This window comes from Taeniopygia guttata, chromosome 3, assembly GCF_048771995.1.
Source record: "Taeniopygia guttata chromosome 3, bTaeGut7.mat, whole genome shotgun sequence".
Classification (NCBI taxonomy): Eukaryota; Metazoa; Chordata; class Aves; order Passeriformes; family Estrildidae; genus Taeniopygia; species Taeniopygia guttata.
Window position 1 is genome coordinate 2680178 of NC_133027.1, and position 26468 is coordinate 2706645.

At 43.0% G+C, this 26468-nt stretch overlaps 1 protein-coding gene across 3 annotated transcripts in view; it reads right to left on the reverse strand.

Moving 5' to 3' along the window:
• Positions 1–20289, reverse strand: part of KIF13B (kinesin family member 13B) — a 118608-nt gene extending 98319 nt beyond the window's left edge. For all 3 annotated transcript variants that reach the window (XM_041714966.2, XM_072926260.1, XM_072926259.1), the window contains exons 1-2: positions 20158–20289; positions 9264–9357 (exon numbers count right to left, since the gene is read on the reverse strand). In XM_041714966.2, the coding sequence (XP_041570900.2) occupies positions 9264–9357; positions 20158–20212 (149 nt within the window). In that variant the 5' untranslated portion in view covers positions 20213–20289. The remainder of the gene's footprint in view (positions 1–9263; positions 9358–20157) is intronic.
• Between the last annotated feature and the right edge of the window lie 6179 nt (positions 20290–26468).

The following is a 26468-nucleotide window of genomic DNA, read 5'->3' on the forward strand; positions in this document are numbered from 1 at the left end:
CCGATTACCCTGACTGCTCCTCTCCTCAAAGGAGCTCCGGATGGATAATTAGTTTTGTAAGGCAGTATATGCTTATCAAACCTTATGCTTATCAAGGCTGCCATGAACTTTCAAGCACTAATTAAAATGTTGTTTCATTTCACATACTCCCAGAGCAGTGAATGCAATGCTCATCCCACAGCCAGATTTATATCCCCAGAATCTGCCCTGCTCCACACAAAACAAATGGATAAAAACACAGCTTATTTTAATGCAAATTACAACCAAGGGAAGATAGTTAAGCACTTCTAAAACTACAACAACACAAAATTTAGTGCCACTTTTAGGAGACTTCTGGAAGTCTGGCTTCTGGAGCCAGACTTCCAGAGCTTCTTTCCAGGAAGGAAAAGCATTCCCAGCAGAAGGAAGGGTGCTGCCCATGCAAGAGCAGCAGATGCTGCATTCCTGCAGACCAAGCTCATGGAAAACAGAAAGCAGAAATACCTAGAGGATGCTGATAGTTGATTTCTCCTCGCAGGAGGAAGAGAACAAACAGGCCTGTTGTGTTTTTCCTCATCTGCTGAAATTCAAATAGGTAGAAGAACATCAAATATTGAAGCAAATCTTGAGGTGCGACAGCAGTTCCAATTTGCTCATTTTACACACACAGAAAAAAAGTTCCTCTGCATTCAGTAGCTTTATTTCAGACTTTACAGAGCTGGTGACAAAATCCGAATAAACCACATAAGTGCAAGGCAGCATCAAATGCAACAGTGCCATCCTAAAATTAACACCACCACAACAAAAAAGGACCAATTACCTCAAACTAATGCACTCAAGTAACTAAAAACTTGTTCAAATTTCCTCAGGACAATCACTGTAAGACACTAAGAGGTTTCTCCTTTTCTTTACTTTTCATTCTAAGCCTGTATATAATTTAGGAAACAAACCATGACAGTTTTCCTATTCAATTTTCCAAAACACAAGGAAATTGGAAGACTGTATGTGATACTATCTGCCTGTGCCTTCCAGTTGACCATAGAATCACTGATATTATGATGAGGCATCATCCAACTTCTTAGGAGAGCATCAAACCCTGTCCTGCCAAAGCAGCTCAACCCTGAACATTCTGATTATCTTAGCTCAAAATAGCCTGGGGGACACACCTACACAACCAAAATGACTGCAACAGAGAGTGTGAGAGCTGTACAGCACAAAGTTATCAGGTTATTTCTGATCAGTCATGTTGGAGGGTGGGAAATATCCTCTCTTGTGTCTCTTTCTGATCTCATTATATTAATCTGAGATCAAGGTTTTGGAATTTAAACATCTGCAGAACAAAATTGGTTGAGCATAAAAACAATGATATATATATATATATAAAGAGAGAGGGAGAAAGACTCCTCTCAAAAGAATCTGCCTGTTTTGTAGATTTAACAAGTCAAGAAAACAATTAAAACTTCACAGTCTCCTTGAAGCTTCAACAACCTGTTACAGCAAGCTTCAGATACAGGTAGGCTTGAAAACCAAAACTGTTGAGACAGTTCCCTCAAAATCGCCATAAATGGTTCAAAAAAAGCTACATTCCACTCAAATAATAAACACATTAATTCTAATAGCTTCAACATGGCACCAAGAGGGGTTTTGGTTTTGTTTTCTGGTCGCGTTGAGGTTATTTCAAGAAAACAACACAGCTCTGGGAAGTGGCCCCCAGTGCTGGAGAGGGACCACAGGCAACCTTCTGTTTACAGCAGAAGTCAACTCCTTAGAGAAATCCCAGCCAGAATATTAATTATCCCACGAGTACTTCAGAACCTGCAGACAGATTGCACAGCAAGACAGATTGCACAGCAAAACCCTTCAATTTAGTGAAGAATTGAGGCTGCAGGTACTTTACAAGTGGTTTGTAAGGAGAAAAAGCACCAGTTTTTTTTTTTTTTAAGGAGAAAAAGCACTAAAGATAAAGAATCAATAAATCCAAGTTGAGGGTTGTACCTTAGATCACATGATGCGAAACAAATTAATTTTTCATCTATTTGCTCTGTCCCTCAAATGCAGCAAGTTATTACCAACTTGGTCAAATGAGCAGCAAGATCAAAAAAAGGCCTCTTTGATCTTCATCCAAGGAATACAAGGGATCCAAGGATTATTCCAGTAGTGACACAGCCACCCAGTTCTCACTTCAGGAAGATACGGCTCATGTTAAAGCATTTTTCACTTGCCACATGGGAACAAAGCTTTTAAATAACAGATAATCCTAACTAGCTATGATTATGTTTGCCATAAAAAAAGGTAGACATAAATAGGTGTGACCCAGCTGGTGGGAAGGGATTCAGCTATAAAAGAAATCATTAACACAAGTCTCACCATTTATTTACTTAAGCAATACAAAATAGGTTATAGGTCTGTTTTAAGCACATTGACACGTACGAGCACAGTTCAAAACTTCTGTTTACTTTTTTATCTATCACAAAAATTAATGCAGGGTTTCTGTCTCAGATTTTCGCTTTTACTTCAGTCAAAGCACGCGAGTTGGAGCAAACACTTCCTCAAAAGCACAGCCTGGAAGTGCAGCAACCCCCTTCTCTCCTGGCAGAACTCCCACTTCTCAATTTTACACGAGATAAGGAGTTTATATGGTAAACCTTCACCTCCTTGTGCAAATTAATTTCTCCCTTGTGCAGCCAAAGCCTCAGGAGGTGCAGTGGCAGAGCCCTGTGTGCCATTCCTGCTGTCCCCAGGACACTTTTAACAAAATTATTTCTAGGAACTGCAGAAACTCATCAGAAGTGTTTAGTCATATAATTTTCACACCAGAAGATAATTTTGATAGAAACAGATGACTGGCAGCTGGATGCAGTCTAGCCTTAATGCACACAGAATTATGAAAAGTCCTCTAAAGCCATCCAGTCCCCAAGTGCCACATGCACACAAATTTTAAATCCCTCCAGGGATGTGGACTCCAGCACCTCCCTGGGCAGCCCCTTCCAATGTTTTAAATCCTCCCAGTGAAGTAATTGCTCTTAATATCCAAACTAAAACTCCCCCAGCACAAGTTCAGCTCCAAATTATAGGTTTAATACCACTTCATACAAAATAAGCTTTGATAGTAGGCTGAAAAAGCAATGTTTTCACCACAATTTCATTCACTCATTTAAATTACTCTGTCAATTTCAAATTAGACTTATTTTTCTCTTCTCTTCCAACTTTAGGCTGTTCAGTCACCAATAAAATCCAGCAGAAACGACTATAATTTTATAGAACAAGCTCATGCTTGAAGTAGGAGCTGAGCAGGGATACAACAGAGGCCAAGCTGGCAGTGCAGGAAAACCTCATGGTGCTGTTTTTGCAAACATGAACTTCCTGTGAGCTGTTCTGTGCCCAAAACCCACCAGTCTGGATGTCAAGAGGGGCAGACTTCCCTTTCTTCTGGATGTCAGCTCTCAGCCTTGGGAATACACACACACACCCTATCCCCCCAGCTTCCTGAAACATTGCTGCACATGAAAACATTGCACAAAACTGTTCCCTGGATGACAATGCTGAGATAGCATCTAACCCAGATATTTCATTCTCAGAATTTTATGCATCAGTGTGACACCTCAGCCAGGGGAGCCATTCCTCCTTAATGCAATTGTGTGTCCCTTCCACACATCCTAATCTGAATTTTTCCCCACCCCCAAGCAGTTTATACAGAATTAATACAATGCCAGGAAAGATATGGAGAAGCAAAGGCAATTAGCTTTCACCCATTTTCAAAGACAATAATATTTCTCCCTTTAAATTGCTTTGCTGTCAAATAGCAACCATACCACAGCATGCAAATGGTCTCAGCGAGCCCAATATTCCATTTCTGGTGGTGTCCAACAGCTGAGACTCCTCAATCAAATGCAGGAACAGCTGGGGACACAGATGCCTGAGATGAGACAGCTCTCCAAGTGGTTCTTGCCTAACATCAGGCAGGATCCTGGGTGATTTTCAAGAAAATGTGGGCATTTTTCCATTACTATCTACCAGTAATTGCCTGTTTTCTTGGGAGTGTGGAGTTCTGCAGATTAGTTCCATAAATAGCAATGCCTTCATACATTTGCCTCCTTTTTCTGATCAAGCATGTCCTTTTCCAGGGTGGAAGTGAAGTCTGCACCCCAACGCGCTCCTGCTGCCATAAGTTATTTTTTAAAAGTCAATTTTTGCTGGTTATTCCTACCAGTCAATTTTTCTAGTTCATATGTATCTACATATTTAAGAATATTTATACAATCCTGTCAGCTTTTCCTCTCTAGGCATCTCAACTCTATGAGTGAGGCAAATGGATGTTTGTGTGCAAAATTCCAAGATACAGAACAAAGGTAAATAGGACCATGATGTGTTCAATTTTTGCCAAATTTTTAAACTGGGATTTTTGCTTATCATTCCACATATATTCCTTGTATAGCTCGCTGAAATATGTGATATGCAAACTTTGTCACATCACAGAGGTATTTTTAATTTATAACTGTTTTTCCACCCAATGTACATTTATCCAAACCAACACAATCCCTTATCTATAATTTTCACACAAGAAATCAATTTACGCGCACTTTTGCCACCTCACCACTCGGGCACTTCCACGATAAAATTAGCATTTCCCAGGATCTCGAGGTCTCTAACACTCCCCACAGCACAAGCTCCTAAGTCACAACTTATTTTCAGCTTTTAGCAGCTTTAAGGGGCGTTCTGGAGTCACGCTGAGGAGTCACCCACACACCCCGGGCAGGTGAAAGGCGGCTTCACCTTGCTCTGGGCAGACCCAGCATTGTGTAACTGGCCAGGCTGTGCCAAGCAGGAGCTTATCCTGCCTCCCCAGCACGGGATTCCTGCCTAACACAGAGCACAGGGAGCTTGTGTGGGCCTGCAAGAACACCCCATCCCAGTTTTTAGCAACCAATCTGTTTGTTTTTAAATTCCAAGTCACACCGTTCCTCCACTTTGCGCTTAACCCTTCAAAAACAGTGAATTAATGTTGTTTAGTCCTTGAGACCCTAATTCTTGTTTTCTGGTAGCATTTTCTCAATATCTAAATCTTTGCCTAAATCTCTGTCTGAATTGGTCCTAATCTGCATTTCTTCAAAAGGATTAAATGCTTCTTCAGCTTTGTAATAAAAAAGAAACTTCAGTCCAAAGACAAACTCAGGAAAGTTTTAACACACTGGGCTGTTCATTTTAACCCAACTACTGCCTGAAGTCCATAATCCACCTGAAATCAGCAATTTATTACCCACTTGAATCATAGTTTGGGTTGGAAGGGCCTTAAAGCTCACCCCATTTCAACCCCCTGCCATGGGCAGGGACATTTTCCACCATCCCAGGTTGCTCCAAGCCCCATCTCCTCACAACTTTCTTCAGGACTGTCATATGTCTCAGAAAGAAAACAGGAATTGTAATGGCAGAAGAATCTTCTAAAATATTCTTTCTTATGTAAAATATACTCGGGCTTCACCCAGTTCCTCAGTCATCAAAGCAGGAATCACTGATCTCCGCTGCTGCAAGGCTACAAAAATCCTCAACATTTTGTCTCAATTTCTAGAACTCCTTAAAAACAAACAAATTGAGTTTAAGCACCACGACTTGCTGAGAAAAAAAGCTGTCAGTGTGGGTATAGAAAAGTAAACTGGTTTAAATCCAGAAATAGATACCTTAAAAGCAAATCTTTATAAAGATCCTCAATTACTGAATTATCTACTACAAAGCACTAATTATAAAGACATTACAATAGCTGAAGAGGAAAAATCCAGCCTGGTTTAACACACTTGTCAGCTCCAGTTAGCTGCACTCATTCCTTGGAAGAGTTTTTACCCTATGCCAGTCTCTGGAATCTCTCTGCTCTGCAAAACAAGCGGGAAAGCAGCTAGAAACCACAAACTGCAACAAAAGTACAGTGAAGTCAGCACTTGTTTCATTTTTAAGCATTTTCTCTTAATAAAAAGGCTCAGAGGGTTTGCTTGGGCAGATTTAATGAATGCTTTGCCTTACAAATAGCATGGCTGATTCACAGGGCTGTGCCAGACTGATACACCACTGATCTCTGAGCTCATATCAGTTACACATCAATTACAGTTATGTCTGCAAAACAAAATAAACCCCCTTTGTCTGACCTGTCAAAAAAAAAAAAAAATCAATCTTTTTAACAGGTCTTGTATGGGAGATGTAAAATTATGCCACAAGAAAATTGTTAAAAAAAAAAAAAAAAAGCTACAAAGAAAGATGGAGTAATTAGAGTCAATTTGGAGATTTTCCAAAAAATTAATTCCCATAAACATTCCAATTGTTGCCCAGGACGTATCTATTCACTTCAATCACAATGAGTTCACACCCTCTTCCAAGCCCCAGCCACCGAGTAAGAATGCTGTGAGTAATCTTTGCAGCACGGAGTAAATCCCGAGTAGATAAAGAAACTTCAGCCCTGACAGGCAGAAGAGAGCAGAGGGAGCAGACAGCTCAGGAAGGCAAACAAAAGAGGGGACAAGTCATGCTAATGATATTATCCATCCACAGCAATCCCTGGAGCTTCACACATCCTTGAAGGGAGGTTTTGATTTACAGAGGTCATTTGGGGAAATTTGTGACAGAATTCGAAGATCTGTCACAATTAATTTTGTGAAGGCAGCAAAAGAAAAGGGTGAGCATTTCCACACACTATAATTTTAATTTTAACACAAGAAACCACCATCCAACCAAAGCCACCCCCCCTCAACAGCCCAAGGTTAATAGCAAAGCCTGCCCAGCCTGGAGGTCATCCCATGGATTTTAAAATTGATCTTTTGTACGTGATCAAGTTACTGAAACCTGCACAACAGCATTAAGGATTGCTCAATAAAATAACTGCTGCCTCTCTCCAGCTCAGGAGAGGTCATTTCTTGGTTAAGGAATAACACGAGAATACCACATTTTCTCCATCCATATGAAAAGAGACTTTTTTTAAGAGCAAGTCTTTTACATGTACTTATTAATCCTCAAGTCTCTAGATAAATGTATAAATAATATATTCAGGTTGTAGACACAAGAAGAACTGAGGTCCATCACTTATCACCTGGATTTTCAAAACATTCCTTAATTTTTAATGCCAAATTTGAAATAGCTACAGACACTTTTCTGAAGACCTGAGAACATGTCAGTGGCAAACACATGGACACAATCTGCCCTATGCAACAGTCAGGTCCATACACCTCAAGTTGGGGGATTTATTTGCTTCTCCCCATCTCCCAGACTTGGTTTGTCCCAGAGAGGATGGAAGCGGGGAAAAAAAATGCTTAAATCCAAAAGTCATGGGTTGTTTTTCCAAATGTCACTCCCTGCCACAGCAAGGCTGAGTCATGACAAGTGGGAAGTTGACAGCACTGAATTCTGTCTCTAAAATTCTTTTCCAGGTTCTTAAATTGACCCTGGCATCCCAATGAGAAATGCAGCAAAGCTCTGGAGGTTTTCAATCTTGCCCTGCTTTGCAAGCAGCTAAACTGTGTATTTATAATATTATTTACTTCTCTTTTCCCTGTTTAGTTAGAAGGTTTGCCAGAATTCCTTCAGCTCACTTGAGACACCAGAAAACTCTAAAATCCAAAGGAATTGATTTTGTAACAGAAGGCAAAGTAGTGGATGGTGGATTTGGAAATGGGAGCAGAACCTGAGCATAAATTACAACCCAGACTTAGAAAAACTGCAACTACAACTAACCTTCTCCTTGAGCTGATATTTAAGTTTCCTCTGATGGAGCTGCAGAAGCCAAGACAATTCAGCAGCAGCCTCCCAAGGGTGTAACCTGCTCCAAAAGGACCCTGCTCCAAACCCTCACCTCTCCAACTTGTGTTTTTGGGATCTGCTGTCTCACCATGTGCAGGAAAACCCACAGTGCAGTTAATGGGCCTCCACTTCCCCCTCTTCTATTAAATCACCCCAGATAAATTTCCTAGGCTTCCTGCTTGGATTAGCAATGGCCATTTGTGAGGATGCAAATGAAGCATTCTTCTCACACTGAGCTCACCACCTTGTCTGGGACCTCAAGCCACTGCCAACCCAGCCCTCCCCTGCCAAGGCACACGATTTGCATGATGTGTGGCTGCCCCATGAACGTTTTTAAACACGTATTAGGGACTATAAACCAGGCATTTCATAGCCATGTTTCAGAGAAGCTACTAGCAACGTTTTTAATCCAGCTGTGGCTGACTTGGCTTCTGAAAAATCTCAATTTCCTGCCGTTTTTAGAGGCTCAAATCAATGTAGGGTTTTGGCAGCTGAACAATGCACATGTTCCTGGAGGAGGAGAATACTGGTACAAACAAAAACACACCCCCACACACAGCCTGTTTGGTTTCAAGTAACTTATTAAAGCTCCAGTCCCACTGTCTGTAATAAATCTTTCAGCCAATGACAATGGAAAGTAAATACTGCACCTGATGACCTCTTCACTTGTCCACTTGGGTTTGAGGAGTTGGAATTATCAGGGATCAGTTAATGAATACTGACCCCTGATACACAGCTCAGCATCACATGAAAATTTAAATAAAGCTTTTCTGTGTGTTTAATTTAACACATAGAATTTTTCTCCCATTACTCTTAAGACCTCTTCCTTTTTTCCCCCTCCAGGAAACAGACGATTGACTGCAGACATCCAGCAACAGGTTTTGCCTTTTCCTGCACCATTATTTTGTTTCATGCATGTATTTTTCCATTTTCTCCCCTTGCATCAAGCAATAAATTAAATTGTCACGAGCTTAACTCTGTCACTTACTACATGACTTTTCAGTTTCACAGTAATTTAACAGATTAATGCCAGTTCCGACACAAACATCTCCACAGATTTTTGATGCATGGAATGCCCCACTGTTAAGTAACTCCTAAAGCTACATCTCTCCAGAATGTTCCCATTCACCTTCTTACACCATGACCATTACAAGAAAACAACTGTGAAAATTAATTTCATTCCAAAATGACAAACTGTGGTCTGCTCAAATTGTTTTGCAGATTTAAATTTCTCCTATCCCACAGCAGCACATGAGAAAAAAAATGAGCGTTCATGGACTCATTAACCATTAACACATTGCTGGGAGCAGGAAGAAAATGCACAAGGTTTTCAAAGCAACTTCCCAGCACAGTAAAAATCAGCCTTATTTTATGGATGATGGCAGTTACACTGCAGAAAGAATAGATATAATTTTTAACTAAAAGCCTTCTATCAAGGCCTACACTTCCTAGTTGTTAGACTCATATTTAATTTATGCAACCTGACCTTCCCAATTCAAAAATCTTACCTGGCATCTCCTTTTGAAAGGTTGGTGTTTACAGGGTGAAGAATAACCTTGTTTGCATCCACATCCACCACACATTTTGTATGCAGATCAAGCTCTATAAAGAAATGAGAGAGTGTCAAGTGCTGCTCCTAAAGCACTGGGATTATATACACCATTACTTCCTCCAGACACCGAATTTATTCATGCAGTCTGACAGCCACCCATCAGGCAGAGAATAGAAACAGGACTTTTGCCAAATTCCACTTCTAGGGATATTCTGATGGGATGGATCCTGTCCAGCTTTAAAGCAAGCACTCTTTTCAAAGCAAGAAAAAGCATTTGGGTTTCACTGAAGGACAATCAGCATATACAAGGGCAGTATGAAATTTCTTCTGGGGGAAAAGAACCATTTAGGCTTGGTACCACTTTGACAGCTCTTCTTATTGCTCCCTCAATGCCTCACAGGGAAAGCTGCCCCTGCCATCTGCAGCACATTTTCCCCGGCCACTGCTGTGATATGGTGCCAGCTGTCAGTCCTGGGGCACCTGCTCACAGAAATTCAAGTCCCATCAAAAATAATTTAGGTGCAAGCACGTAGAAAAGGGCTTGTCCTTCCCCCACAGGCTCCAGGCAAGTCCAGCTCTCCCAAGTGACGCCAAGCAGTGGGATGTGGACTATGAGTAATGAGGATATTTGGAGTGTGTGAGAACACCCGGCTGGCCACAGAGGTGGGGAAAGCAAAATAAAAGCTTCAGATAACACTGACAGCAGTCCAAGGTATCCACCCAGTGACAAAAGGAGTTAGGTATGGGATAAAGCACACAGCCTGCACCCAAAGTCACTGCTATAGGAGTGACTATAGCACTGGACACAAACAAATCCCTGCACAGTGACAATGGCCCTGGAAAGGGCTTCCAAGGGCTGATTCCAATGGGTGTCATGGCCAAAGTCACTGCTACAGACACCCAGGACATGGAGCCTGGACACAAACAAGTCCCTGAATGGTGACACTGGCCCTGGAAAGTGCTCCCAAGTGCTGATTCCAATGGTCAGGACACTGTTCACCCCCAAACTCACTGCTACAGACACCCAGGACATGGAGCCTGGACATGAACAAGTCCCTGAACGGTGACAATAACCCTGGAAAGAGCTCCCAAGTGCTGATTCCAATGGGTGTCATGGCCCAAGTCACTGCTACAGACACCCAGGACATGGAGCCTGGACACAAACAAGTCCCTGCATGGTGACACTGCCCCTGGAAAGTGCTCCCAAGTGCTGATTCTGATGGGTGTGAACAGTGTGTCATGGCCAAAGTCACTGCCACAGACACCCAGGACATGGAGCCTGGACACAAACAAGTCCCTGCACAGTGACAATAACCCTGGAAAGGGCTCCCAAGTGCTGATTCCAATGGTCAGGATACTGTTCACCCCCCAAAGTCACTGCTACAGACACCCAGGACATGGAGCCTGGACATGAACAAGTCCCTGAAAGTGACAATAACCCTGGAAAGAGCTCCCAAGTGCTGATTCCAATGGGTGTCATGGCCAAAGTCACTGCCACAGACACCCAGGACATGGAGCCTGGACACAAACAAGTCCCTGAATGGTGACAATAACCCTGGAAAGGGCTCCCAAGTGCTGATTCTGATGGGTGTGAACAGTGTGTCATGGCCAAAGTCACTGTTACAGACACACAGAACATGGAGCCTGGACACAAACAAGTCCCTGAATGGTGACACTAACCCTGGAAAGGGATCCCAAGTGCTGATTCCAAAGGGTGTTATGGCCAAAGTCACTGCTACGGACACCCAGAACATGGAGCCTGGACACAAACAAGTCCCTGCACAGTGACAATAAGCCTGGAAAGGGCTCCCAAGTGCTGATTCCAATGGTCGGGACACTGTTCACCCCCCAAAGTCACTGCTACAGACACCCAGGACATGGAGCCTGGACACAAACAAATCCCTGAACAGTGACAATAACCCTGGAAAGGGCTCCCAAGTGCTGATTCCAATGGCCACGGCACACTGTTCGCACCCTCCCACGCCGGGATGACGAGGGGCTATGCTGAATAATCTCCACACAGGGTTCAGCACCTCAGCTGAATCACCCAAATACGCTCGTGTCTAATCATGTTAATTATAATCCTCATCCCCCTTCATCTCTGCTCTTTCCTCCTCAGTCACCTGTACTTGCTCTTTCACCTCACAGCACCTTATAAACTCAGTCTGGAAATCTCTCAGGCTGTGCTTATTGCATAGCATCTTGCAGACTTCTCTTTCCTGATAAGCGACACAATAAGAGGAAGTTTCTTCCATTAACATTTTTAGAAAGAAATGTTACAGCCTTTTGGTGCCTGACATGCAGCAGAGAAAGCCAAAGCTTGAGATCACTGGCCAAACACGAAACTGAAATCCTGAGCAAAACTGCTCCTCTGTTATTACACTGTGCTTCTGCAGGAGGAAGAGTCAGACGAGTTCCAGAAGCCAGTGTTTATTTTAATTTCTCCCCACACCCTGAAAGCCAATTTACCTATCATTAATATGCAACACATGCTTGCTCAGATGAAACCATGTTCTCCGTACATCCCATATCCGACAAGGCACTTTATCTTGGTCTGGCTGGTTAGTGATTAACACTCTGTATTGCAGTGACCTGCTTTTCCCAGCTCCTGAGGAAGGGTTTTACCTGCCTCATGCAAAGCAAAAAGGTCTGCAAGCAGCATGCCTTCTGCCACGATTTTTAACGCAGCTCTTGAGAGAGAACGCCCATGGCAGGCTTTGCATCCCTGACTGCCCAGTGAACTCCATCTTACCAGTGCTCATTTAACCTCTCTTTGTGAAATGTCATTAAGAAAGCACACAGGCAGGATAAAAGACTTCCTTAAAGTCAAATGTCATCGTAAGAAAAAGGGGTTCAAAGCCAATTTGTGCTGTGCAATACACCTTGTTTGATTATCACCCTCACACAGGTAATGTTAAAACCCCTCACCTTGGTGTGCTGCACGGTTTTGGAAGATGTGGTAAGCCAAGCTAGCAGCTATTTCCAAACACAGAGGTTCCAGTCCTCCCCTCCTGTGCCTGTTGCTCACCTTCTGCCACTACCATGCTCAGCAGATCATCTCAAGTTACTTCAACAGCAGAGAGCTACCCAGCATGGAAAACAGATGTATCCAGACCCTATGGAAAGCTCCATCATCCCACTGAAAGCTGGGGAGACCTATGCAATGGGAAGAGAGGAGCTGGGAGAGATCTTGTCCCAGCTGAGATGATCTGCTCCTCCAGTTCATGGTGTCACATGAAACAAACCCCTGAGAAACAGTTATATTGAGCCTCTAAGCTGGGTCTGGATCCAGACAGCCTTAAGGCTGCTTATCCCAGTTACCTTGGCCAAAGGCTCACATGGAAACTCTCCTTTCAGCTGAAGAAACAAGTTTAAATCCTGTTTGAACAGCACATCATTCACCTTCTTCAAACTATGGCTTCATTACATTCTTTGGCAGATTTCTAAATTCTTTAATCTTCCGGTACACTGAGAGATGAAACTTACATTAGCCACTGCTGAAACTTATATCATCATCATTTCCACCTCATTATGCTTTTAATATCATTAAAGCAGGTTGGCCTTATAGTCAAATTATCTGCCTGCTCTTTTGGATATGATCACACAAGGACTCCACCCTTACTTTTACTGGTTTCAGTGTCTCCCAGGTGAGCTGGGTACTTGCTGCTCCTGAACAACAAACAAAATTGGGATGCACCAAGATAAGATCAGGATGCACATCCAAACATCCCATTAATTCGTCCTGTACTAAGGACTCACTTGTCAAAGTTTGGTGTAATTTTCTCCAACTATTCAGGTGTGGTTTTTTCAGGCAGCATGAAATTCAAAAATTAAAGGTGAAATTAAAAGATGACAGAAGCAGTTCACTGTCAAACTTTGGAGATTTATCTCAAATTTTGTACCTCAAACAAAAAGAAAATCTCACCTCAGTCATTACTGAGCAAACACAATCAACTACTCATTTGCTTCATTAAATCAAGAAACTAATCAGCTAATTCCTCTTTGGAGAATTAAAACTCAAACTCTCAATATCAAAGAACCATTTATTGCAGAGAATGAAAATCTGTTTCACAGCTTCAGAATGAGAGAGCTGTGACATCCATAACAAAAGGGTAACACTTATCTGAGTCACTTCTCCACATTTACATTTCACAGCAGAAGTGTTAAGCAAAGCTGGGCTGAGTGTCATAATAATTGTTAAGTGTTGTGTCCAAGCTGCTCACAGAGAGTTCCTTGGATGAGTTTTTATTTTACTTGTGACACTGGAAGGTGGGGGTTGAAGGAAGCCACTCTTCTTCCCCTTTCCCTTGATTTTTCAACACTCACAAGACTTTTTTAAAACTGGGATTCACTGTAGATCTTAGCTGAAACCACATTTGTGTAAATCCCAAATCACTACTATGCCTTGGATAAAAGCATTGTGGGTGTTATAAAAATAACTCACTCCCCATATACGCTTTGGGCTTTTTCACTAAGAAATTCAATGAGTTTCAAACAGGGTGGGAAAGTCAGCAAGCAAGAGAGAGGTGGAAAAACAAACCCAGGAGCAGCCTAGCACTGCAAGGAACAGTGGATTCAGCAGGCATGGCCCATTCCCACTACAGGTAAGAATTTCCAGTCCCTCTGTAACAGCAGTCATGTGTCTGCTAATCATAAACTCACCACAGCAGATTTTCCACAACAGAGTTAAGAAACATTGGCAATGGTGCCACTTGAAATTGCACTAATCAGGTTTAGGGCAGAGACAAGGAGTGTGTGTGAATATTGGAGGAAGGGGAGAGAGGTATTTTGGAAAATGTTGGATGTTTTCACCTCTGGGAAATTTCTGTCTTTTCTTATGGATCTGGCAGGGAACTGTTTCCATGGACTGCCTGCAACTACTGACAACAGAGGTCAGATAATGTCGCACCCAACTCTAAAGGCTGCCTCAGGTGGCACAACAGAAACACCTGAACTGCCCTGTGGTGACACTGCATCTTCCTCAGCCACCACCCTAAAAACCATCACTGCATTTCAGACCCAAACAAAATGACCCTAAGAGAAGGCTTTTGCAGTACAGCTTGAAATAATCTTAAAGTGAACAATGATACAGTAAATAAAGTTTTAAACTCGTCGTTTGGGGTGGCATGGTGTAATGAGAGCTTTTAGTACCACAGTCAGGGTAGATGAAAGGTCTGTTATAAATTATTTCTCCATATTTCCCACTTTACAATCCCTATTTTTTCTCATTGTATAAGATGGCAGCAACCTTCCTGTGCCTAGAAGTGCTACATGAGAGCTGGAGAGGGACTTGGGACAAGGGATAGAGGGACAGGACACAGGGAATGGCTTCCCATGCACTGAGGGCAGGGTTACATGGGATATTGGGAAGGAATTGTTCCCTGTGAGGGTGTGGAGGCCCTGGCACAGGGTGCCCAGAGAAGCTGTGGCTGCCCCTGGATCCCTGGAAGTGTCCAAAGCAAGGCTGGATGGAGCTTGGATCAGCCTGGGATAATGGAAGGTGTCCCTGCCCATGGCAGAGAGTGGAATAGGATGAGTTTAAGGTCCCTTCCAACCCAAACCATTCCATGATTCAATGAATTAAGGGAAAGCACTGTCCAATTAATGAAGATCTTTGACTTCTATGTAAGTTTTTCCATTAGATCTCGATTTAAGAAATTAGTTTAGGAATGTTGACAATTTTCCAGCCCTTTCAAATACCATTTGATCCTGAACCCCAGTGAAACAGAGCCGTGAACCTGGTGCTGTAAAACAGGTCAAATAAAAGTTGTCTCAGATTCCTCCTGGTTCCACTTCCAGATTTAGGGCAGCTGTACCTTCAGTGACACCTCAGGACCCTTTGGAGATGGGCCTCAGGCTCTGTAGAATCACTGGGAACCAGAACAACCGGCCTTGCAGGGCTTCACAAAAGCTGGAAAAGCCAACTGAAGTATAACAAATAAAATGTGAAAGCTTTAAAGTGCCTCTCCTAAGCTCATAAGCCAAAATTGGCCACAAATACAAAAGCTCAAATAATCTCCTGTGAAGACAGACGATAGAAATTTTATATTTTAAATTGCCAGTAGATTTTCAGGAGATTAACATTCCCTTGGAGGTTAGTCCTGGAATGCTGTACCCTGAGCCGTCAAGTTGCATTGGGTAAGAAATCACAATTGGTTTCTCATACCTTTCTTGGTCTGGAAAAGCAAATGGCAAAAACTGAGAAATGTTTAACCAGTAACTTAAATATTTGTTTATCACACAAATAAATTTTTTAAAAATATGAAAATAAAAAAAAAGGCTGTTGTTTAGAGTTTTCTGTTGTTTTTTTGTTTGAAAAAAAAAAATGTGAAAGCCAGTTCAAAGACAACAAGTCCTCAAGTTTCCCTGCCAATATGTGTTTCCCAAGAGTAACTTTTCTCTTTGCCATGTAGGAGCCAATACAAATAAAGGCAAAACTAACTGAGGAGATGAGTGAATGTGAAAATAACTTCCATCTACATGATAATGCTGAGGGCTTACATGGAAAAAAAGAGCGTAAAAACAAGGCATACTGATAAATTCTGACAAAAATGCAGTTATTTCACTTGTACTTTATGAAGTATCATGAAGGCACCTTTCAAGCTTTTGTTGTTATATGAACTGCTCAAATGTAAGTCATGAAATTTTCAGTTTGTAGCAATTAAAGGTCATTAAATATGTACGACTGCATCTGGAACGGCACATGATGCTATCAAAGCTTGTCCATGAGGGGAAAAGAGCTCAAACTCACAAGCACATGGAACAGGCAAGGTGCCCTCTCATGCTAATTCCATGTTGTACAAATGCTTAAAAATAGGTTCTATCCTCTGCTGCTTCGTTTTCTGCAAGAAAAGAGCTTCTCAAACAGCTTTAGTGAAGGCACTTCATGCATCTGGACGTGGACCTTGCTCACAGCCAGCTCTGCTGCTGCAAACACCCCTGGACAGAGTAAATAAATCAGTGTGGGGACTCTGGTGAGCTCCCAGAGAAGTTCAACACTCCGGAGTTATTAACAGGCATGCTGAGCAAGAGTTTGCTCAGCCACCAAGCACCCTAAAACCAAGGCAGAGCTATTCCAGGTGTATCTGAGCCTCAGGAGGAGCAGCCAGCCTGAAACCAGAGCAGCAAGGGAACCACCCCCTGCACTTGGAGCTCAGAGGGTGCAATTAGCACTAAAATTCCTTGGAAGGTGCAATCAGCACTAAAATTCCTTTGTGGCATCCACACTGGATGTCTGGGAGTCTCTGGCTATGGGGAGGAGTAAGGCTGCAGGAGCTCTTAAAATACAATTGCCTCACAAGATGAAACATTAACTGCATCTTTTACCCATGTGCTGCCTTATCTCAAGGTTAATCCTGCTTGTAGCCCAAACACTGTTTTATAGCTTATCAACCATCACCAGGAAATATTCCAAACTCCAGGCACTCGTGCATAACAAGGATACTGTGGTTTGCACATTGCCATCACGATACAACAGGTGCCACTTCCCGCCTTCTACTACTGTAATTAATCTTCTAAACCTGCTTGCACAAACTCCAATTTATAGATAAGTTGTCTCTGTTGTAATTTCCATGGCAAAACAAACAAAACAAGAGCACAGGAACAACCCCCACTTCCTCACTCAAACCCCAAAAACATTTCAAGTACCTGGAAATGAAACCTCCTACAAGAAGAATAGAAGGACATAAAATTACCACCTGACACGGTGATCAGAAGCTTGTACAGATACAGAAGCAATTTCCTTCCTCACATGCACTGGAAACAGAACCTTCAGCATCAAAGCACAAGAAGATCCTTGTTTCAACACTGATAAGTCTGGATAAATATACATATCAACATAACAGATACCTGAATGTGTATTTACAGGCAATCCAGGTATTTAAACTGGAGCTGCAGGTCTTACACTACAATCCTAGAACAGTTTAATATGGCAGCATTGCCAGAATACAGGCAGCTGCTTTCCTGCCTTTCTTGTTCAAAAAGTATTGACTCAAGTGAGATGTAGCAGTCTGGACTGGCTTAAGTGTCAAGCAATATCCTTGAGCACAAGTCGTGTTCTTTTAAAACAGAACAACTTTTATCAGCATTAATTAACACGACACTGAACTGATTCAAAAACACAAGGAAACACAGTGACTTAATATACTTATGTACAGCCTGTACCCAAACATTACCTGAAAACAAAGCATTCAGTCAGAAAATTCTTAATTAAAAAGCCTTCAGCTGTCATTTGCTTTGCTTCATGGTATGGCTTGAGACTTGCATTTACCTGAAATATGATGAATATCTGCTAAGAGAAGTCAAACATGACACTTACAAAAGGAAATCCACTGCAAATCTTAAATAAAACACCAAAAGAACTTCCTGATTGTTATCAAACCCCCATTTGAATAACGCCGTGCACTAGGAAATACTTTAGTGAATTACAGAGCCAAGAAAATAAAAGACCAGGAGCCTTATCTAACAAAGCAGTACTGAATTATTTAATTCATAAAAGCCTGTTAATCGAGATCCCAGTTTGCAAAGTAGAAGGGATGTAAAAAAAGACGCCCCAGTTGCCACCCAGGAGAGCCTCCAGCTTCAGACGTGGCACTGTGAACGTGTGGACACAGCAGCAATTTTATAAAAGCAAAGCCTCCACACAGGCTTGGCAGGATTGAGATCTAATTTGAAGTGAGATACAAAATGAAGTAGCCTGGATGCAGAAAAAGTCCAAACCCAAGTACAATTAGAAATGCTTCCTCTCACTAAAAAATTGTGCTATAAACTGAGTTTATGGATTACCACTCTGCATGAGAATGAAGCAAGACCCTCAATCCAAACACCTTGAAATGTGAGTGCTATAAATAACCAATTATTTGATACACAAATCCCTTCCACATGCAGGCAAGGAATCCATTATACTTTTATGAGCTGTAAAAACTCCTAACAGTTAAGCACACCACTTTTATTAACCTAATAAACCTTTGCCTTAAGAAATTAATAACTCGAACACCAAAGACAACCACCACCACCACAAGTAAACACCGAGAATATTTCAAAGCTTAACTTTCCAGTCTCAGCCATCTGACAGGTTTGTAACATTAAGCCCTTCGGTGCAGAGGGAAGGAAAGAACATTACTCGTGATCCTGAAGAAAACAAATACTTGCTTCACGTCCAAAGTCCCAGAACTCCATACAAATAGTGCTCAGAACAAAATGTGTATGGAAGAGTTTCCAGGAAAGCTGTCTCTTGCCTCAAAACTTAATTAAGAGAATGCAAAGCCCCAGAAGTCTTACAAATGGATGAATCTTCAGAAAATGAGCTGCAAAAATGCTTAAATTTAACATTAAATAGGTAAGAAAAACTGTAGCCTTTGTACAGCTGTCTGTTTCTATAAATTCAAGGTGCATCAGAAATCCCATAGAGAGCTATCAGTTGTTTAAACCCAACCAAACATCTGGACAGTGACAAATAATCTGCTGGGAAAAAAAAACACTTCCAGGACATTTTTGTTGAGGGACAAAACTACATGAATCTTGTAGGCTAGACTTAAATGGATTTAGGCATCACTCACAAATAACGGGATGTTTAATAGCAACAAACTGCCAAGAGTGGGGGGTTCGGGCCCCCCTTCTCTCTGATGAGCATCAAGGACTGATACTCAAATGTCCCTCACACCTGGATGAGCTTCCTGACAAGTGTCATCCTGTCCATAAGATTTTTAAGTTTATTCAGAATAAAAGACAAAGAGAATTTAGACTTGTGGGTCCCTTCCAACTCCGATATTCCATGAAAGAGAGTACTAAGATACAATCTAGATTTCCTCTAGATTCCCTTACTTCCCCCACTGTGGGACATGTGGACAAACTCAGGGCTGAACAGACTAAGGATGCATGTGGGAGGAAGAGGTGCCCTGGAGATTCCAGAAAGGAATTGAAAAGGTATTATTATATGTCAGATGGTGTAGGCAATAAAGGGCTTCCCCTCTCCCTCATTTTTTTTGCTTCAGATACTAAACTGACTTCACTGGTTTCCCCAAAAGGAATTATTGGCATACTCCTGTGAGAATGTGGGATAAATAAAGCGCCATCCTACACTTTCTTGGATTTCTGCCTTCTTCACCTTCCCATTCCTTGGCTGAAGCTGCCTTTTCATACTTGCTTCCTCATCATCCAGAGCAAGTTTTTCTAATTAAGACAAGTAATAAACATTTAAACAGCTGCCCAGACCACGGTCTGATTAACATAACCCTTAGGCAAGTTTCGTTGAGGGGAAAGAAAAAAAAAAACCAACAACCCAAAACCACAACAACAAAAATTCTCTTGTCAATTCTCGCTTCCTCTTCTGTATTTTCTTGCTTGTTTTTTGTCCTTGTGTCGCTGTCATCTGGTTAACAGCGTCCCACTCAAGCACCGAGGGCTGGAGAGCAGCGGGGTGAATTAGCACGGGACAAAATGCAGAAAAAGAGGCAATTTCCCCCAAATCCGCAAAGCAGGAAGAAGGAAGCGCTATCCCAGCAGGAACCGGCTGTAAAGCAGGTGCAGGAGGTGCGGAGAGAGCTTTTTCCCCGGGGGAGCGGACGAAGCAAAATAAATCCACAAAATAAATCCCAGGCAGGTTTGGGAAAAGGGATCTCGGCAGAGGGGGGCGAGCAGAGCGCGGCTGCGGCCGCACGCCCGCCTGTGCCCACCCGGGCCGGGTTTATTCCCGATAAATAATGAAGCACACACCGACACGCACCGATTCACCCGCACCGGGACACACCTGTCCCGACCGACACCTGTCCCCAAGGACCGGCACCCCCGGCCCGCGCCGCTCCCGGGAAGGACAGGGGAGGGGGATGCTGAGGAAGAACAGGGAGTCTCACCTCGCCGGTTCATGGGGCGGACACGCACCGCCACCTTCACTTTGGAGTCCCCCATCCCGCCGCTCCAGCCTTCGCGGCTCCCCCGTCCCTGCCCGGCTTCCGTCTGCCGAGGGAGAGCCGGAGCGGGGAGGAGCGCCGGGGAGGGAGGCGCCGCGCCGAGCCAATGCCGGCAGGACTACAACTCCCAGCGAGCATCGCGCGGCGCCACGCCCCCTCAGCTCCCGGCGGGCTGCCGCGGTGTGCGCTGGGAGATGTAGTTTTTCCCCCCGCTTGGTAACGGAGCAGGCTGGCTGAATCACGGAATTAATTAATGTGGGAAAGACCTCCGCGATCATCCAGTTCAGCCTGTGATCCATCACTACTTTGTCACCAGATCAGAGCACTGAGTGCTATGTCCAGGTGTTCCTTGGACACCTCCAGAGATGGGGACTCTAAAATCTCCCCTGAGCAGCCCCTTCCGATGTCTAAGCAGAGAATCACAGAACTGGTCAATCTAAAAGTGACCATGACGGGTCATCTGGTCCAACCCCTCTGCTCAAGCAGGGTCAACCCAGAGCACAGGATTGCATCCAGACAGTCCCCGAACATCTCCAGTGGGGGAAACTCTACACCCTTTCTGGTCAACCTGTTCCAGTGTTCAGTCACTGCACAGGAAAAAATCTCATCCTCATGTTCAGGTGGAACTTCCTGGGCACCAGATTTTCTGTGAAGAAATTCTTCCTAATGACCAACCTGGCACAGTTTGAGGCCATTCCCTCTCATCCTGTTCCTGTTCCCTTGGAGCAGAACCTGACCCCCCTGGCTGTCCCCTCCTGCCAGGAGCTGTGCAGAGCCACAAGGTCCCCCCTGAGCCTCCTTTTTTCCAGGCTGAGCCCCTTTCCAGCTCCCTCAGCCCCTCCTGGTCCTCCAGCCCCTTCCCCAGCGACATTCCATTCCCTGGACATGCTCCAGCCCCTCAATATCCATACTGAAGTGGGTTTGAGATAAGATTTTGGCAGGTGGCACTTTTTGCCCAGAAGAACTGCACTCAACATTTATCATTTCATGCCTGTCTGACCTGAAGAATATCTTGTCAAAGCAGAGAGAAATCGAATATTAAGTTGGCATTTAAGTCACACTGGGATTAATGTCCACGTTCCTAAGAGCATCCTGAGCAAGCATGAGGGCTGGAAAGATGTCTTGAAGCTACAAAAAAATATTAAAAAACAGGGCAGAGCAAGCAGAATTGTGAAAGCTTGAAGCAAAAAGTGAGTTTTTCTCTGCAGCAGGGGAAAGCATTGTCTCTGCAGCCCCGTAGCTCCCTGGGAGAGGGGACATCCCACTCTGAGCCTGCACAGTTGGTCCTTGCACTTGTGAACTTGAGGATCCAATTACAGGATGAAATCCAGCTTTGAACTTCTTGTGGTATTTTCCAGCTGGGGCCTCGACAAAACTGCACCAAGGTTTTCTGAAACCGAGTGCTTTGGCCGTGGAGATAAATTTCATCCTCACTTTTCATCTGAGTGGAGGGTGGGTGGTTTTTACCTCGAGTTGAGTCACCTGGAATTTGATTTAGAGGAATGGGGTGAAGCCCGTGGCCAGGTGTGAGCACAGCTGGGGATGGCAGGTGCCACCCAAAGCCAGCCCTTCCTCCTGCATCTCCTCTCCTGTATCAGTCACCACTGGTTTTGGTAAAATTAAACAGCGAATCTTATAGGGGAAGGATCACTCACCACTTTTTAATTTGATCCAAAGAGGTACCTGGTGGGTTTTAAGTGCGATCATACAGTTCTTGCAAGCTTTACTCCAGTTTTCTATTTGGAATGAAGAATTCTTTTTAAAATCTGAAAAATCACTTTTTTAACCTTCCTTCACTTCTAATAGCCAAGGAGAAACGATATTTACATATAACCATTGCTACTTCCTTCGAAGTTCTTCAAAGGCAGACATCCTTAGAGTGCAGAGACCCTTCTCAATTTTGATGCTGTTGATCGGTGCTCTGGGAAGATGCTCGGGAGCAGTAAATTCTCATGTTTCTCTGCAAGTCCTGCCTCTAGACTTTCCCTTTATGCTCCATCCTGCTTCCTGCGCTGAATTGCAGCGATGCAGCTCCTCTTGCACTGGCGACAAGCTCTACCTCAGTGTCATTACCCCACTGTGAATTCCTCCACAAGCCCTTTCCCTGGCTCGGGGTTCCACAATCTGTGGGAAGCATCTCCCTGGAGGGGCACAGCTTGGAGGGAGGATATTGTTTCCATTCACAGCTCTGGAAGATGCTAATTATGCTGGGAGGAAAAAGGGGGGGTGGCAGCTTTCACTTGGGAGGGACAGGCCGGGCAAATAGTTTGTGAAACGCCAACTTAACCCCATCTTGTAGGGAATTGTCTGCAGCTCTTTTCCCCCTTCCTAGTTACTGTAATGAGGGGCTGACTTCCCAGATTAGCTCTGGCTATTTAAATGCTAATTTAATTAACAAAACATCCTTGGGTGTGGGGGGGAGGCACTACTTGTCCGTCCCATTCATTTATGGAGTTTCTGAATGCGACACTGCTTTCATCAGGTTGAGGAGCCACAGGGATTGCTGTGCCCACCTGGTTGTGGCAGGGTTTGAACAGGGATGTGGATGAGAAAAAACAGGTTTTTAATTTTTTTTTTTTTTTGACAACCAAATTTAATTACTTTTATTCAGTAATACATGGTTACGCGTGTCCTGCCCTGGGCGTGCGTTATCACCAGCCCGTCAGGGAAGAAGTTTTTTGCTTTTATCTTGATGAAGGTAGGAATGTTTCAGCTCTCAGATCATCTAGAAAGAATTTTATCTCCGGGCAAGCCAGAAAGCATGACAGTCCTTTGGATGTCGGTTCATCCAAACCACAACAAGCAACAAATCCAGTGCGTTTTAAATCCGCTTTTCCATTTGTTCGGCTGCGCAAGGAAAGGGAGGCATCAATTATGGATTTGCTGTAGACCTTCTTTGTGCCCATAAATCATTCAGGAATTGGAAAACCAAACCAGGGGATCTTACCAGGGCTTAGTCAAACTTTGAAGCCCTCACCACTTTTGCAAAAAGCTCAGCACCTCTGGGACAGTCCTGGGATGCATCCAGCAGCTCCTCAGCACCTGCACTGATCAGATCCTCAGCACAAAATAGGTGGTGAAGCATTTAAAAAAATAAAACCCGTTGCTATTGTATATTTTTTCATAGATTTTTGTTTTGTCCAGTCCCTGGGGTAATAGGTTTTCATCTGATTTTGTCTTCTGGTTTATCTTGCTTTTTCAACTTGAAGATACAAATGTATAAAGGAATGAGAAATTTGGAGGCACAAGCGAAAACAGAAGACATGTTATGAATTTATTTCTACTTTAATAAAGAAAGAAAGTGTCAAGGAAAACCAATATTAAGAACAGGTGAAAAAAAATCTGGGTAAAACAGCAAATCGATTTTTTCAAATCAGTTATGTCAAAATTCTGCTTGTTATAAAAATTTATTTATTTGTTTCCAGAGGAATTGCTGAAGCTTCTGATGCAACATGTTGTGCAAATATGCAGGTTCAAGAGATTCACCCCAATTTTTGCAAAGCATTTTCTGTGCTTTATTATTTTCACTGGAACTTGGTAAATTTGAAGGATTGATCGTTTCCAAGGCCATTCATAACTCTGAATTACACTGATCCTGAGATGGATTTTTAAAGGTATTTATGTGTGACCTCCTGCCCTCACTGTGAAAAGATTCCCCAGATAAATAAACGAATCCTTGACATCTTCTTGCAGCAAAATATAACAGAGTAAAGTCCCAAACAAACTTTTTATAGACATCTCCCACTTTTAAAAGTAATTCAAAAGTTCAAAGTCTTGGCCATAAATTTTATGGCATTATAGGATGTGATGCTTATTCTTATGTTACCCAGAGGGAATCCCAGGCTCTGATATCTCCATAAATCCCATCCATGCCCTGTTTGTGGAAGGGAAATTCCTTATAGCTCTGCTTTAATTGTGGAGTTTCAACACAATTTTAACCTCTGGCAGCAACACAGGGCGAGGTAATAGCAGCAATTTATGTGCTGATAGAATGAGGCCCCTAATGAGAATTTTCTCCTCTTGTTTACTAAAAATTTTTATTTTCTTTATCAGCTGCTCAGTTTGCTGATCCAGCCTGTGCTGAAGCAACTGGTTTTACCTGTCACGTTGCATTTTATTGGAGTGGTTCCTTCCTCAGACAAGGATTCCACATTGGATTTCATCTGTGTGAGAATAGATTTTCTGTCCTAGGAGGAAACAGAGAATCTCCTGAGAGCTCGAAAAATACAAAGTTTAGCAGGAGAGCAGGTTTAGCTGTTGCAAGACAGGTTTGTTATCAGAGAAAAGCAAATTTCCCTCAACACAAGGCAGTCACCAATACTCAAGAATGCATATTTAGGGAGTTGTGTAATGTTTGTAGCCTTTATCTCCTCCTAATTCTGAGTCACAGGTTCAGGTGAGACCTGAACTGCCTTGACTTCAAAGCTGGAATGTGTTACAGCTTCATCTGCTCAATCATGTCCTTGCTGCTGAGGAGACACCTGCAGAAGCCTTATTTTTGGGCTTTTTCACCCATCCCCACTTTCTCTCCTCATCACTTTCCCTGATCTAAACCCAGATATAATTTTCCCAGCTGCATTTACACAAATAATGATGAAAATGATTTAATGCGTTTTGCAAATAGCATTGCAGGCCAAAGTGCCAGCTCCAGCTCTCCCCAGATCTAATGAGTCGGTAATTTGATTTTGGAACCGGGAAATTGTGATAAGTGAGGGTGATGCTGTCACCAGTGGGAGCCGCAGGATGTTATTGATGAAAAAGGATTTTATCAGCCACCAAAAATTCCTTTCCGACTCCACAGGCAAGAGTGACACCCGGTGGCGGTGGAGCAAAATAAAATCAGCTCTGATTGCAATGTTCCCTTTTCCTCTCTTCAGTTTAGTGGTGTTTTTTGATTTTTTTTTCTTTTTTTTTTTTTTTTTTTTCTTTTTTTTTTTTTTCGGTGTGTATGTGTTGTTTTGGTTTTTTTCCCCTGCTGATTTTAAAGATAGAGCTGGCACAGGGATGTACTTCTACTCTCTGTAGAATGGACATCCATCACCTGCTGGCACAGATCCCTGGGATCTGGATTCCCTGGGATCTGGATTCCCTGGGACCAGCTCCTTTGGGAGGAAACCAGGAGAGCAAAGGGATGCTGGAACCCCTCCCGTGTCTCCCAAAACTCTGCAGCCAAGCAGGGAGGTGCAGATGGGGCCCTGGCATCGTGAATTTGGGCAGAGGATTTCCACCAATCCTGCCACAGCCCTTCCCAAGTTTTGTCCATGCTTGTGGTCATTAGGACATGAGGTGGGATTTATTTTAACCATGTTTCATCTAAAATAACAAGATTAGCTCAGTTATTAGAGAGAGGACGATACCTGGGAGTTCTTTTTTTTTTTTGCTTTGTGCTTGCTAGGTGTTTATTACATGCTAAAAATCGTGGGACAAAAGGAATGAAACAGCATTTTTCTGCTACTACTGTGGATGTAATCTGAATACCTTCACTAAGTGGTTATTGAATTGCACTGTGAATGGTTAAATACCACAAGGAGAGTGCTAAAAAAAAAGAGATTAATTAGTAATCTTGCATGAAAAATGGGCTTTATTTGGACTTTCATTTGAAATTACTAAACATGAAAATGGAAATGTCCAGGTAATTACATCACTCACTGAGCTGTGCCTTTAATAAATGTCAAGAATTGGCAGAACCCTGCTCAGAGTTGGTGTCACAGGCTCCCCTGGAAATGTGCCCATGGAACAAACCAGTGGTTTGGCTCCTGAATCGGAGTTCCTGTGATGCTTCTGTGTGTGAGAGCCGTGATATTCCATGTTCCCTAAGGCACCCATCCCTATCTCAACGTGCAAAGAGAGGCAGCTCAGGTTGAGGTCTGAGCATTCCAGTTTGGCTTACTGGGAAAATAAAATCTAGCTCTGATATTTGGATCTTGTTGCTGGCTCTGCTTCCAGTTTTCTCCTTCCCTGGTGCTGCTGGATTTAGGAGCTGAGTGATGCTGTTTCTCTCTGAAATCATGGAGCAGGGGAGGGCTGTTGGAGAGAGAGAAGTGTTGGTGCTCTGATCTCTCACTCATGGCTGGCTGCAAAATTAAGAAAATGCAGAAATCTCTCAAAATGTGGGAACATCTGAGTGAAAATAATGAAATTCTCTCTTGAATGCGGTAGGCAGGAGCATAATTTTTGTGCCTCTAAGTTTTCTTGTGTTTTCAAAATAGCAAAGAACCACGTGATTATGAGCATCACATGTCCCCAAGTGCCAC